A 13,358-nucleotide genomic window follows, 5' to 3' on the forward strand; every position below is an offset into this window, starting at 1 on the left:
GCTTTTAGCTTCTTGGCTCTGACTTTGGAGTGTGGCTGGGGCACTTGCCAGTGAAGACCGAGGCAAAAACATCATCCATACCTCAGCCTTCTCCATGTCCCATGGAAGCAGGTCTCCTATTTCCTTCTGGAGATGGTCCACATTTTCCACCATCATCCTGTTATCAGCCATGTGCCTATAGAAGCTTTTCTTGTTGCTCTTGATGTCATTGGTCAGATTTAATCCTTTCTGGGCTTTTGTTTTCCTAACCTGATCCCTGGCTACTTAGATAATCTTTCTGTGTTCCTCCCAGGCTAACTGTCCTTGCTTCCACCCTCAGAAGGCTTCCCTCAGACATCCTCTGTTTTTCCAGGAGCTGCTTGTTCATCCATGCATTTCTGCCTGACAGCTTTGTTGGGATACATCTCTCCTAACCTTGCAGGAGGTGATCTTTGAATATCAACCAGTTTGCTCGGACTCCCCCAGGGCTTTATCCCACGGCACTTTACCAAGCACATCCCTGAGGTGGCCGAAGCCTGTTCTCCTGAACCCAGGGCAGGCAGGTTGCTCTGCACCCTCCTTGCTGCACTGAGGTTCTCAACTCCACCATTCCATGGTCACTGCAGCCAAGGCTGTGCCTGAGCTTCACCTTCCCCATCAGCCTTTCCTATGCTGAGAACAAGGTCCAGCCTAACACCTTTCCTCACTGGCTCCTGTATGCCTTGGAGCAGGAAGTTCTCTCCCCTCCTGCATTGCTTATGCCCAGTTTTGTTGTCTCTCCCAGGACCAGAGCTTCTGAACACGAGACCACTCCTATCTGAATAGAGGATGCCATTTGCTCTGTCACTCTGGCTGGATGGCCTACAGCAGACCCAGACTATAATGTCACTTGTCCTGTCCTCCCTTTAGTCCTGACCCATAAATCCTTGGTGCTCTCTCCATCCATCCCCAGGCAGGGCTCCCTGCAGTGGCTCCACGCACTCCAGCTGCTCACTGACAGGACTCTGAGGAGCACCAAGAAGTTTCTGATGCTGGAAATACCTTCTCACTTGGCTGCACTATCCCATGGTTTGTCAGGTGAGAGAGACAAACCAAAACGAGTGAGTGCCAGGGGTAGCCTGGAGATGGCCATTCAGAAACTCCTTTGCCCCCTGGCCACGTCCACTGCCCAGATGCTTAACACACCTTTGGCTCTGCTGGTATGGTTGTGAGCAGGGTTTCATAAGGAGACCAGAGCCAACAAAAGCCCTGGGTAGGGCTGTGGAAGCTGCTGTAGTTCATGAGAAGGTCACTCCCGTTCCATTTCATTCTAAACACCCCATTCCAGCAGTCTGCCCTTCAGCCTGGACCACAAGTGAACTGGCACCTTGTGACAATGGGGTGTTGCATCTCTCCAGCCACCCAGCAGCAAGAAAAGCATCAGGAATGGCTTAAAAGCCAAGACCAAAGTCTTACAAAAGGGCTGCTTTTCCACCCATCCTTTACAGCAGGCACATTTCAAGCAGGAAAGCAGCAGCAGTGGGTGTGCTGTCCCTTCTTCCCCCATGGTAAATGAAGGTCTATTTTGGAAACACTCCTTCCTTGCAGCCCAAGCCCCTTGGTGCCCTAATGTTACTGCCCCAGGTGACACAATACATCTAAAATCTAAGTCTGTCTCCTGCAGAGCTTCACTCCTCATCTCCCTAACTCCAGGAGTCTTAACTCCTCCCAGCCCACCCTTCACATACCACATCCGCACATTTCCGTTCATCCTGACCTTCCCTCCCTCCCTTGTCTGATAGTCCTTCCCACACAAGCACCTCATCCTTCCTGCCCTGGCCTCGCCACAAAGCTCGGCTTGTTCACTGAAGCAGATCAGAATGAAACATAAGCATGACCCTTTGAATCAACAGGATTAGGAGAAGTAAAGGAGAGGGCTGGCCGCTTGAATATGCACAAACACAAAGGGAGGAAGGTAGGGCCACCTCAGGTTGCCCTGGAGGTCCCTCTGCTAGGTCTTGCTGGGCTCAGCCTCTGGGACTCTTCCAAGACAAAAAAACCCTAACCTGGCACTGACTCTTTACAAACAACTAAGAAAGAAAGGGGGAAAAAAAGGAAAAAAAAAAACCAAAAAACCCACAAAAAGAGAAACAAGCCCCCCAAAATGGGATGGTAATTTGGCTTACAAGGATTCTGCCTGCCCAGGGCACCAGGGGATGAAAAAGAGAATACATCCAAGAAAAGCAGGATGTATTCCCTCAAGGTAGTAGATATATTTGCATGAGCATACCTTGTGATAGAGAAAGTCTGCATCCCAAAGGCTGTATGATCTAAAGAGCAATATTGTAAATGTATTGGATGAGAGAAGGAAACACTATCTCATTGCCCTGTATTATGCATGAGAAACAGCAGTGCGGAGGGATGGGATAACTTACATCACGGGAAAATCACAGCAGAGCCAAGTCCCAAATCCCAGTTCAGGGACTTAACCACAAGCTATTCTGTACCTTCTATTTTCTGTTAACAAAGAAAACAGTATTTTCCTGGATTTCAATCCCCAGTGATACTGCTGGATGTGCTGCCCAGTCATGAAATAGTCCAGGAGTGGGAAGAGCAGATGAAGCTCTAGTGAGTCATGAGCAGACACTGCCTCATTGTGCAACCTGGGCTGTGAGGGTCACGTTCAGCCCTCCAACTGGACTTCTGCTAGCAAGGCCAGACCTAAAATACCTTGTGCCATTTCATAAAATTCCCATTTTGGTTTCATTGTGGGTTTGTTGCACCCACTTTTTACTTATTCCTTGGGGATGTTAAGGCTTAACAAGAAAAATCAGCCACCACCTCACAGCCTAGAAGGGACGCAGTTAACAACAGACCAGGCAGGGCTCTGCACTGCACAGCACCCAGGGCTTTCAAAGCATCAGGGGAGGGGAGCAGTGTTCAAACACCCATAATTGCTCAGCAGAGCTGACTCCACAAACACACACATGCTGTTGATTGCGATCTGGCGACCACGCACACAGAGCGGGGTTTCGCTCGCCCGCCGCCCCCTCACTCTCTGACTCCAGGCATGGGGTGCGAGGCAGGGCAGCCTCCCCCGGTGCACAGGCATGATGAAAGCTGGAAAAGGCAGCAGGGAAATTTCCTTCGCTCCCCTGGAGATACCCACATCCCTCTGCCTTTTATTTTCTATCTGCCTGTTTGTTTGGATAACTGCTGTCAGCCCATGGAGGGAAACCAGGCAAATCCTGCCAGGAGTGCCTCTTCCCATGGCTCTGGTGCAAGTCAATCTCCAGCAGCCTCTAAACCTCAGCTCTCTGTAAGCAGCACAAACCAGTCACAGGAGAAAGCTCTGGGTATTTTTTTTTTTCTAAAATGCATTTTCACCATGGTTACTTTGGGAAAATGAAGCAGCAAACCTCTAAAGATGCTCAGGAGGTAGGAGGGTGCTATGGGGAAAAGGGGCAGGTGTCCATCCCCTGTGAGCTGGCACAGCCTCACTCATTGCCCTCCCAACACAATCCCTGCAGAAGGCTGAGTGGGAACGAGGGTTTTGGAGGAAAATGGAGAGCACACCTGATAAGGCTGAGGAAGGGGCTGCCAACATCCCTCCATTAGCTCAACCCAAGCCCAGCCCTCCCTGAGGGCAGCCACAAGGCACGGGCTGCCGGCTCCTGCCCTAAACTCCACTCTTCCTCCCTTGGGAAAGAGCCCCACCTACGGGTGAAGGACCAAGGAGGAGCTCTGGCTCCATCATCACACCTCCCTCCTCTGGAGCTCAGGCCAGGGAGAGCACAGAAGAGACAAGTTCACTGAGGATGGGCTAAGGGGGAACAGGGGCACCTTTGCAGTGACAGTGCCATCTTCCATAGGGTACATGGCAGAAAGCCAGGGCACCCAAACTTAAAAATTGGTGGCCTAGATGTGGGAAGGAAGAGCTGGGGAAGAGCTCAGTGCAGACCTGTTGTATCAATGGAGCATAGACAGAAAACTGAGAACCTGCATCCCGGTGGCTTTTGGTAAGTTCACAGTCCAGCATCAAACTCCACAGGTTCTTGGCCACAGGTATGGTGTGCTGATGGCCAGAAATGTGTCCTGGGACTTGGGGGTCAAGCAAGAAAAAGCTTAGGAAGCAGATGGTTCCCTGAGCTGCTTCAGAACTGCTTCATGAGGAGGTAAAGGATGCTGTACAACCACCTGTGCCTCTCTGTCTGTCAACCACAGAGTCTGAACAGCAAGTTTAGGTGTAGTTGTCTCCCCTGCAGATGTCTAAGGTTAGATGATTTCCACCCAAAGTGCACTGAGGCATTTCTTAGGTTCAAGAATAGGTTAAAGAAGTTATCAGAACTAGAACATTCTGGTGCTGGGACTAGAGGACAGAAGTGCCCTAAACCTGACTTCTGAAGCAACAAGCTTGTTGAAGGATAATATCCATGATCCTCTATCACAGAATTGACAGATAAACTTTGGGGCCATGTCTTCCAAATTAAGACAGCTGCCATGCAGAGTAAGTGATAAGAAAAAACCCTTAGATTCTGTTTTGTTTTTTCAGAGAAGGCCACAGCTGAGGGCATTTGCACCTTTCCCAAGCCATCAGCTCCTTGACAAGCAGCCCATTTCCTCTTCTGTCCCCATTCCTGCCAGAGCTCAGCCAGCAGTGACAGACCACATTGCAGATTATGGATGACTTGCCTGCTGGCAAGCAGACCCCACCTCCCTTTCTCCCAAATGCCCTGACACAAAGGACAAAGCAATGCCTGTACAAACGTCACCAGCCCTTGCTGCTTGGCTGGGCAGCATCATCCCAGGCAGAGAAACATCAGAGATTTTGCTGGAAGGGAGCAGGAGCAGCTCCCGGAAGCAGAATGCCCTGCTTTGTCCCGAAATGGAGCGCAACCCTTTCACCCTTTGCCGTGCTCCCACCCGCCTTCCCAGCTACCAACCTCCAGTCCTTTCAACACCCACAGTTTTTCCACTCTGCCACGAGAAATTCCCTGCCAGAGAACTTTGTTCAAATGGGTTTTTTGAAAAAAAAAAAAAAAAAAAAAAAAAAAAGAGCAATTCCCTACTCCAGGCAAACAAGCTCCTTCTTTTCCCCATGAGGTAGAAGGATAATAGCAGAGCCAGGGGGAAAAAAAATCCCAACAAACTATCCCCAAAGCTTGCTGTAATCAAAAGAATAATTGCTTCAGGAGATTTAAGCCTACAGCTGAGGCACTAAAATGAAGAAACTTCTCCGTGTCCATAGAAAGCAAACAATTCTTGGGTGATGCAGCAGAGATTCTCTACAGCCTTGTTAGAAGGAAAGAAAAAAGCAGCCAGATGTAATTAATCATAGTCTCAGAAGAAAGGATGAAATCTCTGTAATTAACTACCTAGACTCATCTTTCCACTTTTGAAAACTAATCCAGCTGCCTACTTCCACCTTTCACCCAGAGGGCTGCCACACAAGTCTGTTGCAAACACCAAATCGCCTCCCTTTAGGGGTGCACTCACCTGCAGTGCCCCACAACAGCTTTGCAGAAGGTGTACAGCGGGGAGAACCTCTGCAGAGTGCAAACAGAACTCCTTTCCTTAGTCCCCTTTGGTGGATGAACTGCTAGGGAGTTTGCATTCCCCAAGAACCAAAAAAACCATGCAAACAGAAAAACACTTTCCAAATGGTTAAATGGTTACAACTGCTTGTGTTAACAAATTTGCTTATACTTCATCCTCAGGTGGTGAAATTTGCCTGACCAGCAAAGTTTTGGAAAACAGGAGGGGGAAATGTGGCACTTCAAAGAGAAGAAGAGGAAGGGCTGGAGCTGGCAGTTACAGTTTACTAGGAAAGGTCAGGAACTAACATCCAAAAAATCCTATGCAAATCAGAACAAGACATTCAACTTCCTCAGGGCTCCCTTAATAAATAAGAGTTGACAAATATTATTCCAACAAAGAAAACAATAAAAGACCAGTTCTTTAGGTCAAACACATCAATGGTAAATACAATACAGAAGAATAATACTAAAATGACATCAGCTGAGGAACTGAGAGTGATTTCTACTCCCTCTCTTGTATACAAAGCACTGCTAACATGTGAATAATGCTGTCAACAACACATGGGCAATGCTGGCCAGCTTTGTGGTGAGGGAAAGCAAAGAACACAGAGTGGACAGAAATCTCCAGCATTGCTCTTCCATGACACAGCAGAAATGCTTTTTCAATGGAAGGTGACTGGGTCATTCTTCTGGGGGGGGGGGGGGGTGGTGGAGAAGAAGTGATGACGCAGCTGGAGCCTTCCTGTACACATGTGGGAAAGAGGGAAGGAGGATGAGCAGGCTGTGGGGCACAGCAGCAAGGCCAGGGAGCCTGGGGCATGTCCCTAGGGCAGCACCCGCTCCTTCCCCGGGCAGGCACAGCGATGCTCGGGGCTGTCCGTGGCAGAGCCGAGCTGCTCTCGGCTGAATTCCTGCTCTCCACCGGCACCAAAACACCTAAAGCCCGGTGGATTGTTCCTCTAATCTCTGCACTGACACCTGGCAGAGGAGCTAAGCACAGTGGGTTTGGCTGCAGCGAATCTTGGTACCAAACCCCCAGAGCGGCTTCCTAAGCCTGAAGCTGCTGTTTATCACATCCTATCAACCTCCGCGTACATCAGGGCGCTGCCAGCACGGCACAGCTCATCCCGTGCTAATAGAAATTCCTGTCGTCCTTCCAGGAGGATGCAGAGATGCTCAGGGAGAGGAGCAGGTGCTGCTGAACCCAGCCCTGCCTTGGGACCGCAGAGCAGCCCGAGTGCCGGGCAGGAGCAGCGGGCTGGAGCTGCCCTCCGCAGGGTGCGAGGGAAACCAACCAGCCCTGCTCGGGAAAGGCGAGAGCTGCAAGCTCCTTTTCCATGGGCAGCTGTCTCGCTCTCCCGTAATTACGGACAAGGTTCACTTTTCTCAGCGTTGTGCTGCAAACACAAAGTTTAAGGTCCAGAAACTTTCAAAGTGAGCAAGGAGTCTGGAAGCCTCCCGTTCTCTGACAGCACCTGACATGCAAAAGCTAGGCTGCCTTCCAGTCAATGTCCCTGACTAATTAAATGATACAGGAGATTCCCTCCCCTGCCTCTTTTCTATAAACCTGTGACTGATGCACACACTGGAAAGTGAAACCCCATAAATTTTTGCTAGATAGCAACACTGCTTCCATGTTGATGTTTAAATATGAACATATAACCAAAACTGAGAACTGAGGCAACCTTTACTTTCAATTAACACATAAAGGTCTACAATCACTGTACTTGGTTAAAAATAATACTTACTAAAACCAGCACTCAGCCAGCAACACCTATAAATACCTTTAAATGCTGATCAGTTAATATTATGTATGTCCCCAATTTTAATTTTATGTAACCATGTAATAACTACAAAACGAATCCTCCTGATCAGTTTTGTGTCACTTGGCCAACGCTGCCAAGGTAGAGCAGCCAACAGGTTTTAGGGCTGCTCCCTGAGGTTACAGCATTCTCCTCAACCTGTGAAAGGATTTCACACACTAAATTGCATCTCTGCAGTGCCTGAACACACAGTGGGATTCAGAGAGCAACACACAACACCCCACATCACAATCCCCTGTGCAAAACACCCAGGAGATGCATGGCCATACCCAGTTCACAGAGCTTATGGCACTGGGACAAGGATGGGAGTGATTTTTACCCTCTATCCTATAGAGTTATTTTAACCTGAGTCTGCAGAGGCAAGCATCCATAGTAAAGAGAAGCAGAGCAAAACAAAAACCTGAATGTCTACCAGGGACATTTTTTGCCCACCAGAGCAATGCTGGGGAATCCTCCAAGGAGATTACAGCCACATGCACTGTCCCATGCTTGCCTTCACCTTTCCCATAGTCTTGCCCTATACTGGGCATCCCCCAAAGACACAATTTTCTCCACAAGTTCCACATTGCCCCTGATTTCCATTTCTCAGTTGTACAATATCATTTCTTAAAAGCTCTTTCAGCACACTCAGCTCCAAAGACAAGACAATCAGCAGAAAGACAAAATCCACTTCTCAATCTAGTTTGTTTTTAAATGTATTTAAGTAGAAGGTGAGATTTTCAACAAGATCTCCTTGAAAACAGTGGGAGTATTTGTAGCAGCACAGAAAGCAAAATGTTGAGTTCTGGTATGGTCCTCTACTGCCACCAGGAGTAAGACAGCATCAAAAGCTCCAGGGCAGCAGAATATCCCTTAGCAGCTCCCTCAGTGATTGCAACAAATTCAGTACCAAACAAGTGGATCACTCACCCGAATTTGGTGGATAGAACACCTCCCACGACAGAGCCAGTAATGATGCCCACTCCAAAGCAAAAGCCCAGCTTCCCCAGAGCACCAGCACGTTGGGAAGGAGTAGTCACATCTGTAATAACCTTCTGAGCACCTGCAGGGGGGAAAAATATCAAACCACAGGGTTTGAGCAGATGACCCAGCAGTTCCCATGGTTTTATTGCTAAGCCATTAAGAGTTTTTTGGGGTTTTGTTTGTTTGAGTTTTTTTGTTTGGTTGGTTTTTTGTTGTTGTTGTTGGTTGGGGGTTTTTTTGTTTGTTTGTTTGTTTGGGGTTTTTTTTCCAATTAAAACTTTTCTGGGCTGGTTTCTGGTTAGAGGCAATTTCACCAGCTTTTAATTTTCATACTTTCCGTGGAAGAGGGCCCATAAATTAGCACTGTCAATCTCCTCTGGAAGCCCCATAGTCCATCAGTTTTGAACACAACAGCCCCAGCAGCCATGAGAAACAGAACCATTCAAACAAACCCCTTCACAAGTGACAGGATGCATTATCAACCTGATTCCTCTTGCATGAGTTACATGGACTTCTAGCAGCTGAAGTTTATGTCTTTCACATGAAAAATATAGGGAACATCAGCCAAAACAGAACAGCTTGGTTCTGGGTAATGGAAAGTATTTTTGTAATAATGTTTAATTTTTATCAGTATGCTCATTTTACCAGGAGAAAGGGAAAAGCTTTTGTGTAAAATATCCTGGTTGCAAGAAGGCAGCTGGAAAGTCTGGGGTAACACTGCTGCCAGTAAGTGATTTGCACCCATTGGGCCTGGATGATCAAGGCCAAACAATTCCCTCAAGATTCTACAGGAAGATGGGCCTGGAACTCAGAATAATGAGCACTTCTTTCCACCTGCTTCTTCATGTTCCCACCATTTCACCCCTGAGGACCATCCCATGCTCCTCCTGCCTTCCTTCATGCTGCTGGACCTGTTGGCTTCCCCTAAAACAAGCCAGAACCGGGGGGAATCAGGCAGGAAAAGCAATTTGGAAAGCTACACATCCCTGATTGACCTTACCTGGTATCCCATGCATGAACACTCCTGGCAGCCTGGAGAGGAAGAGGAGGGGGATGTTGGTGGAGAAGGACATGAGCAGGAAGAAGCAGCTTGCAGATGCACAGGAGAGAATTAAAGCTGCTCGGGCACCAAATCGATCTGCAAACCTGGTACAGAAATGGCACAAGGTTGTCAGTTTTCTATTTAGGCTAAAAAAAAAAAAAAGAAAATAAAAGGCTTCTCAACAGTAAATCAGTTTTGCTCCTGTTTAAGGGGAAAAACCAACACCACAACTAAACACACTAACAAACAACCACAAACTCCCCAAGCCCCAAACCAGCAAAACCCCAGTCAGATCAGGTTTTGACCCAGCTCCAACTCTTTGCTGTAATTCAACTCCAAAAAGCTCAAGTTGGACAAAGTCTGAGAGTACCACAGAATGGATTCTGAGCAACAGGGGCTAAGATGACCATAAAACAGCCTTAGACAGAGTTTCTCATTACAATTCCTTCTTCCTTCCCTTTATTTAAGCTGCATATTACAGTTAGCAGATGAATATTACCTTGCATAGCAATTAGTTGTGTTTACACTAAGAGGAACAACCCCCTAAAAATGCCAGGGTTGGTATACAAACAGAGCTAAGCTTAAGTAATTAAAATGTTTTGTGTTGAGGGAGAGGTACAGGTCAAAAATTTGCTGTTTACATGTAAGCCAGGGCAGTTTACATTTGCTGTTTGTAACCTGACGACCACAAATTATTACATTGTTGATGTGGGGAGTGGGGATTTTTTTGTTTTGTTGCTTAAAAGTAAACACAGTGCTTTATCTTTTCATGTCTGTTTAGGAGCATTAAGCAAGAACACGAAAAACTGAGCTAAGAAACACATTCTCTCTTTTCCCCTTTCTTCCTCTCTTCTATTTAATCTGTCCCTACACTGACATCAAAACAGACTTATGTCTAGAAAAATCCTTTTTATCTCAAACTTGCATTGCAAATTTTGGCTTCAATCTGGCAAAGGACACGTTTGGTTCCAGTCAGGTTCTGATTTGCCATTTTCCTTCCCTTCAGCAGTGACTCTGGATATTAGTGAATGACATGCAGGGAGGAGAACCAGATTTCAGATGGCACCAGATCCAGGACAGAAATACTACTCTAGGTTTGTGTATTAATAGGAAAAGCATTAAAAGGGGGCCCTTTGCACCATTTCCATTCTTAGAAATGCATTTTCTGCCAAGCAGTGCTGTAGAATCAAATGTTGCTGTTATTTATTTGCAAATGTGTCCAAGGGCTGGGATCAGATCCACAAAGTGCCACATTCCATGTACCAGAGGATCCTGTAGAGCCCCCAGTCTACATCAGCCAGAAAGTAAATTTCCTGAAGGTAAACTGAAGCAGCACACAGCAGCTCCTATCCATTTATTGATTTGCTGATCAGTAGCAGGATCAAGAAGAGACGTTAGATTATCTCGGTCCCATTTTAGTTTCTGTCACTGAAATGCACATATCTTTCAGGGTTTTATTTTTCTTGGTCTTTAGGAATGTATTCTCCCACCACTCATTTTTTTTAGGGCTCTTTGCATTTCATTAGGAACAGGAGAGTCTGTTTCATGGGGTAAAGAGGCAGAAAACCCAAATATTTTCCACTCTTTTCTTATTTTGATAGCTTGAGTTTATAGATATTCTTAAAAGATTCTTAGAAGTTCTTAAAGGTCCATGCAAGTCTAAATTTGTATTCAACATGGATGCAGATTAATTCAGCTGGTGAAATGACACCACCTTCACTTACTGTAATTGACAGCTCTACTTACCATCAAGAAAATACCCTCTTTTTTTTTTGTTTTTGTTTCGATTTGTTTTTTGGGGGTTTTTTTGTTTTGTTTTGTTTTGTTTTTTGTTTGTTTGGGTTTTTTTCTTTCCTAGTCACAAAACATTTCTAAGGTTATACATGGCTATAAAACATTTTCAGAATTAAGCTGTTAGGACCTGGGCTCTGAGGATTCTGGTGGTTTAAGCCCATTCCCAGGATATTGTTACACTTAAATGTGTGTCATTAAAATGTAGCTAAGTTAATATAAAGGCTGCTTCTATGCTGCAGTATTTTCTAATAATAGCATTTATTTTCCCCTTGCTCATTATGAAATCCTCAAACATTTCAACAGGACCACAAACCAGAATGAAGTTATTTTTATGAAAGTATAAAAAATGCCTGGCCTTTTTCAGCTATGTAAAGGGTCATGAGAATCATTGTCACTTACCTTCCAAAAATGTAACCTCCCATGAGCTGGAGGACACCAAAGATGGTCTGGAGATAGCCAAACCCCACTGAATCCAAACCTAGGCTCTTTGCCAAGTACTAAAAATGAAAAAAAAAAAAAAAAAAAACCAACCAAAAAAACCCACAAAAAACAAATAAATTGAAAAGAAGCAAGCTACGTTTATGAATAAACATCTTAATATCTGTGTGGAGAGGATCATAGCTCCTAACAACCACTTCCTTCAGCTCCCCACCCCTACAAAGAAAATATTCATTGGCCAGACACTGGCAGCTTAATAAAGACCAAATGTCTCTGTCCCACACCCTGAAGGGCAGGGACGTGTGATCAAACCCATCAATTTTGCTGGCACATTTGTATCACCATTTACCTTTGCAGCTCCACACAGCTGAACATATTCAGCAACTGCTAAGGGGGATAAGGGAAGTTTTAAATGCCCTTCTGCCTCCAGACCCTGCACCTGGAACAGCCCATCCACCCTCTGGGAGATAACTACGGAAAAGTTCTGGAGCTGTTGTTTAATCAAGCAGAATCAATGAAAGTACAACATGAGCAAATATTGCCTTTACTAGATGGTACACCCACAGCCTGAGCTTGCAAAAAACACAGATGCACACCTTGAAGGGCCAATGGGCAGTTATTTCTGATTCATGTTTTTGTTGTGTCATGCTTTTGTTTTGCCTGGAGGTGCAGGGAGACCTCATCTCTCTCCACAACTGCCTGAAAGGGATTGGTAGCCAGCTGGGGTCAGTCTCTGTTCACAAATAACTAGCAATAGGACAAGAGGAAATGACCTCAAGTTGTGCCAGGGAGGGTTTTGATTGGATATTGCAAAACATTTCTGCCCTGAGAGGCTTGTCAAGCACTGGAACAGAGTGCTCAGGGAAGTGGTGGAATCACCATCGCTGAAGGTATCTCAAAAACGTGTAGATGTGGCACTCAGGGACACAGTTTGGTGGTGGACTTGGCACTGTTAGGTTTCTGATTGGACTCAATGACCTCAAGGGTATTTTTCAACCAGAAGTCCTCACTGATTCTATAAAATCAGACAGAAGAGTCCAGTAAGTGAGAAGCAATGAATCCTACTGAGCTGGTTAATTACACACTCAGAAAACCCCACCTTTGATCTGAAACCTCTGCCTCCTGATAGCTGCTGGATGAGTCACTCTCACACTCCATGCCAGAAGACACAAACTGCATCAGCTTCACCCAGGAAAGGGCTCTGGGTGCTACTGCAGCCCAAGTAATAAATCAGCTTTTATCAGCTGTACCCTGGACAGAGACACAGCCTGCCTCTTTGGTAAGAATACCAAGTATTCCTTTCAGTTTCAAGGATACCTTTCCTCTTTCCTGCTAAAAACTATCCTCTGGCTTTGCTGGAAAACCACAGAGCCCTGCACTGAAGGAAATGCTGTGGAGCAAGAGAACCCATACTCACAGGCATGAGTCCAAACTGCATGAAGAGAAAGGTCAGGTCTAGGGCTGCAATCACGTAGGCAACACGGATCACTTGCCGCCTTTTGGCCTCTCCCAGGGTCTCATTGCTCATTCCTGAGGCTTCTTCCTCACCTGCAGAGCTGGTTTTTGCATTCATGGTGCTCACAGAATGCCTTGTTGCAGGACGGGCTGGGAAATGACACGGAGGCACTCGCTAGCTGCGAATGTGAAGCGTAGATAAGGGGCACAAATTGTGTGCACAGTTCAAAGCTTACAGTGAGAGGTGCTGAGCCAGCATGCCACGGATTTAATGTTTCTTTCTTCCTTTTTTTCCTCTCCCCTTTGCTTGCTTGCTAGGCAGGATCAAAGGTAACTGTGCATCAATCC

The 13,358-nt window shown here is 46.3% G+C and overlaps 1 protein-coding gene across 1 annotated transcript in view; it reads right to left on the minus strand.

The window, feature by feature from the left end:
• Positions 1-13,131, minus strand: part of SLC22A18 (solute carrier family 22 member 18) — a 57,790-nt gene extending 44,659 nt beyond the window's left edge. Inside the window, exons 1-4 of the mRNA XM_054276099.1 lie at positions 12,973-13,131; positions 11,517-11,614; positions 9,282-9,427; positions 8,228-8,360 (exon numbers count right to left, since the gene is read on the minus strand). Coding sequence (XP_054132074.1) covers positions 8,228-8,360; positions 9,282-9,427; positions 11,517-11,614; positions 12,973-13,128 — 533 coding nt within the window. The 5' untranslated portion in view covers positions 13,129-13,131. The remainder of the gene's footprint in view (positions 1-8,227; positions 8,361-9,281; positions 9,428-11,516; positions 11,615-12,972) is intronic.
• Positions 13,132-13,358: the final 227 nt, after the last annotated feature.

Source organism: Melozone crissalis, unplaced genomic scaffold (assembly GCF_028551555.1).
Source record: "Melozone crissalis strain CALT ecotype California unplaced genomic scaffold, PUWL_Pcris_2 ptg000018l_1, whole genome shotgun sequence".
Lineage (NCBI taxonomy): Eukaryota > Metazoa > Chordata > Aves > Passeriformes > Passerellidae > Melozone > Melozone crissalis.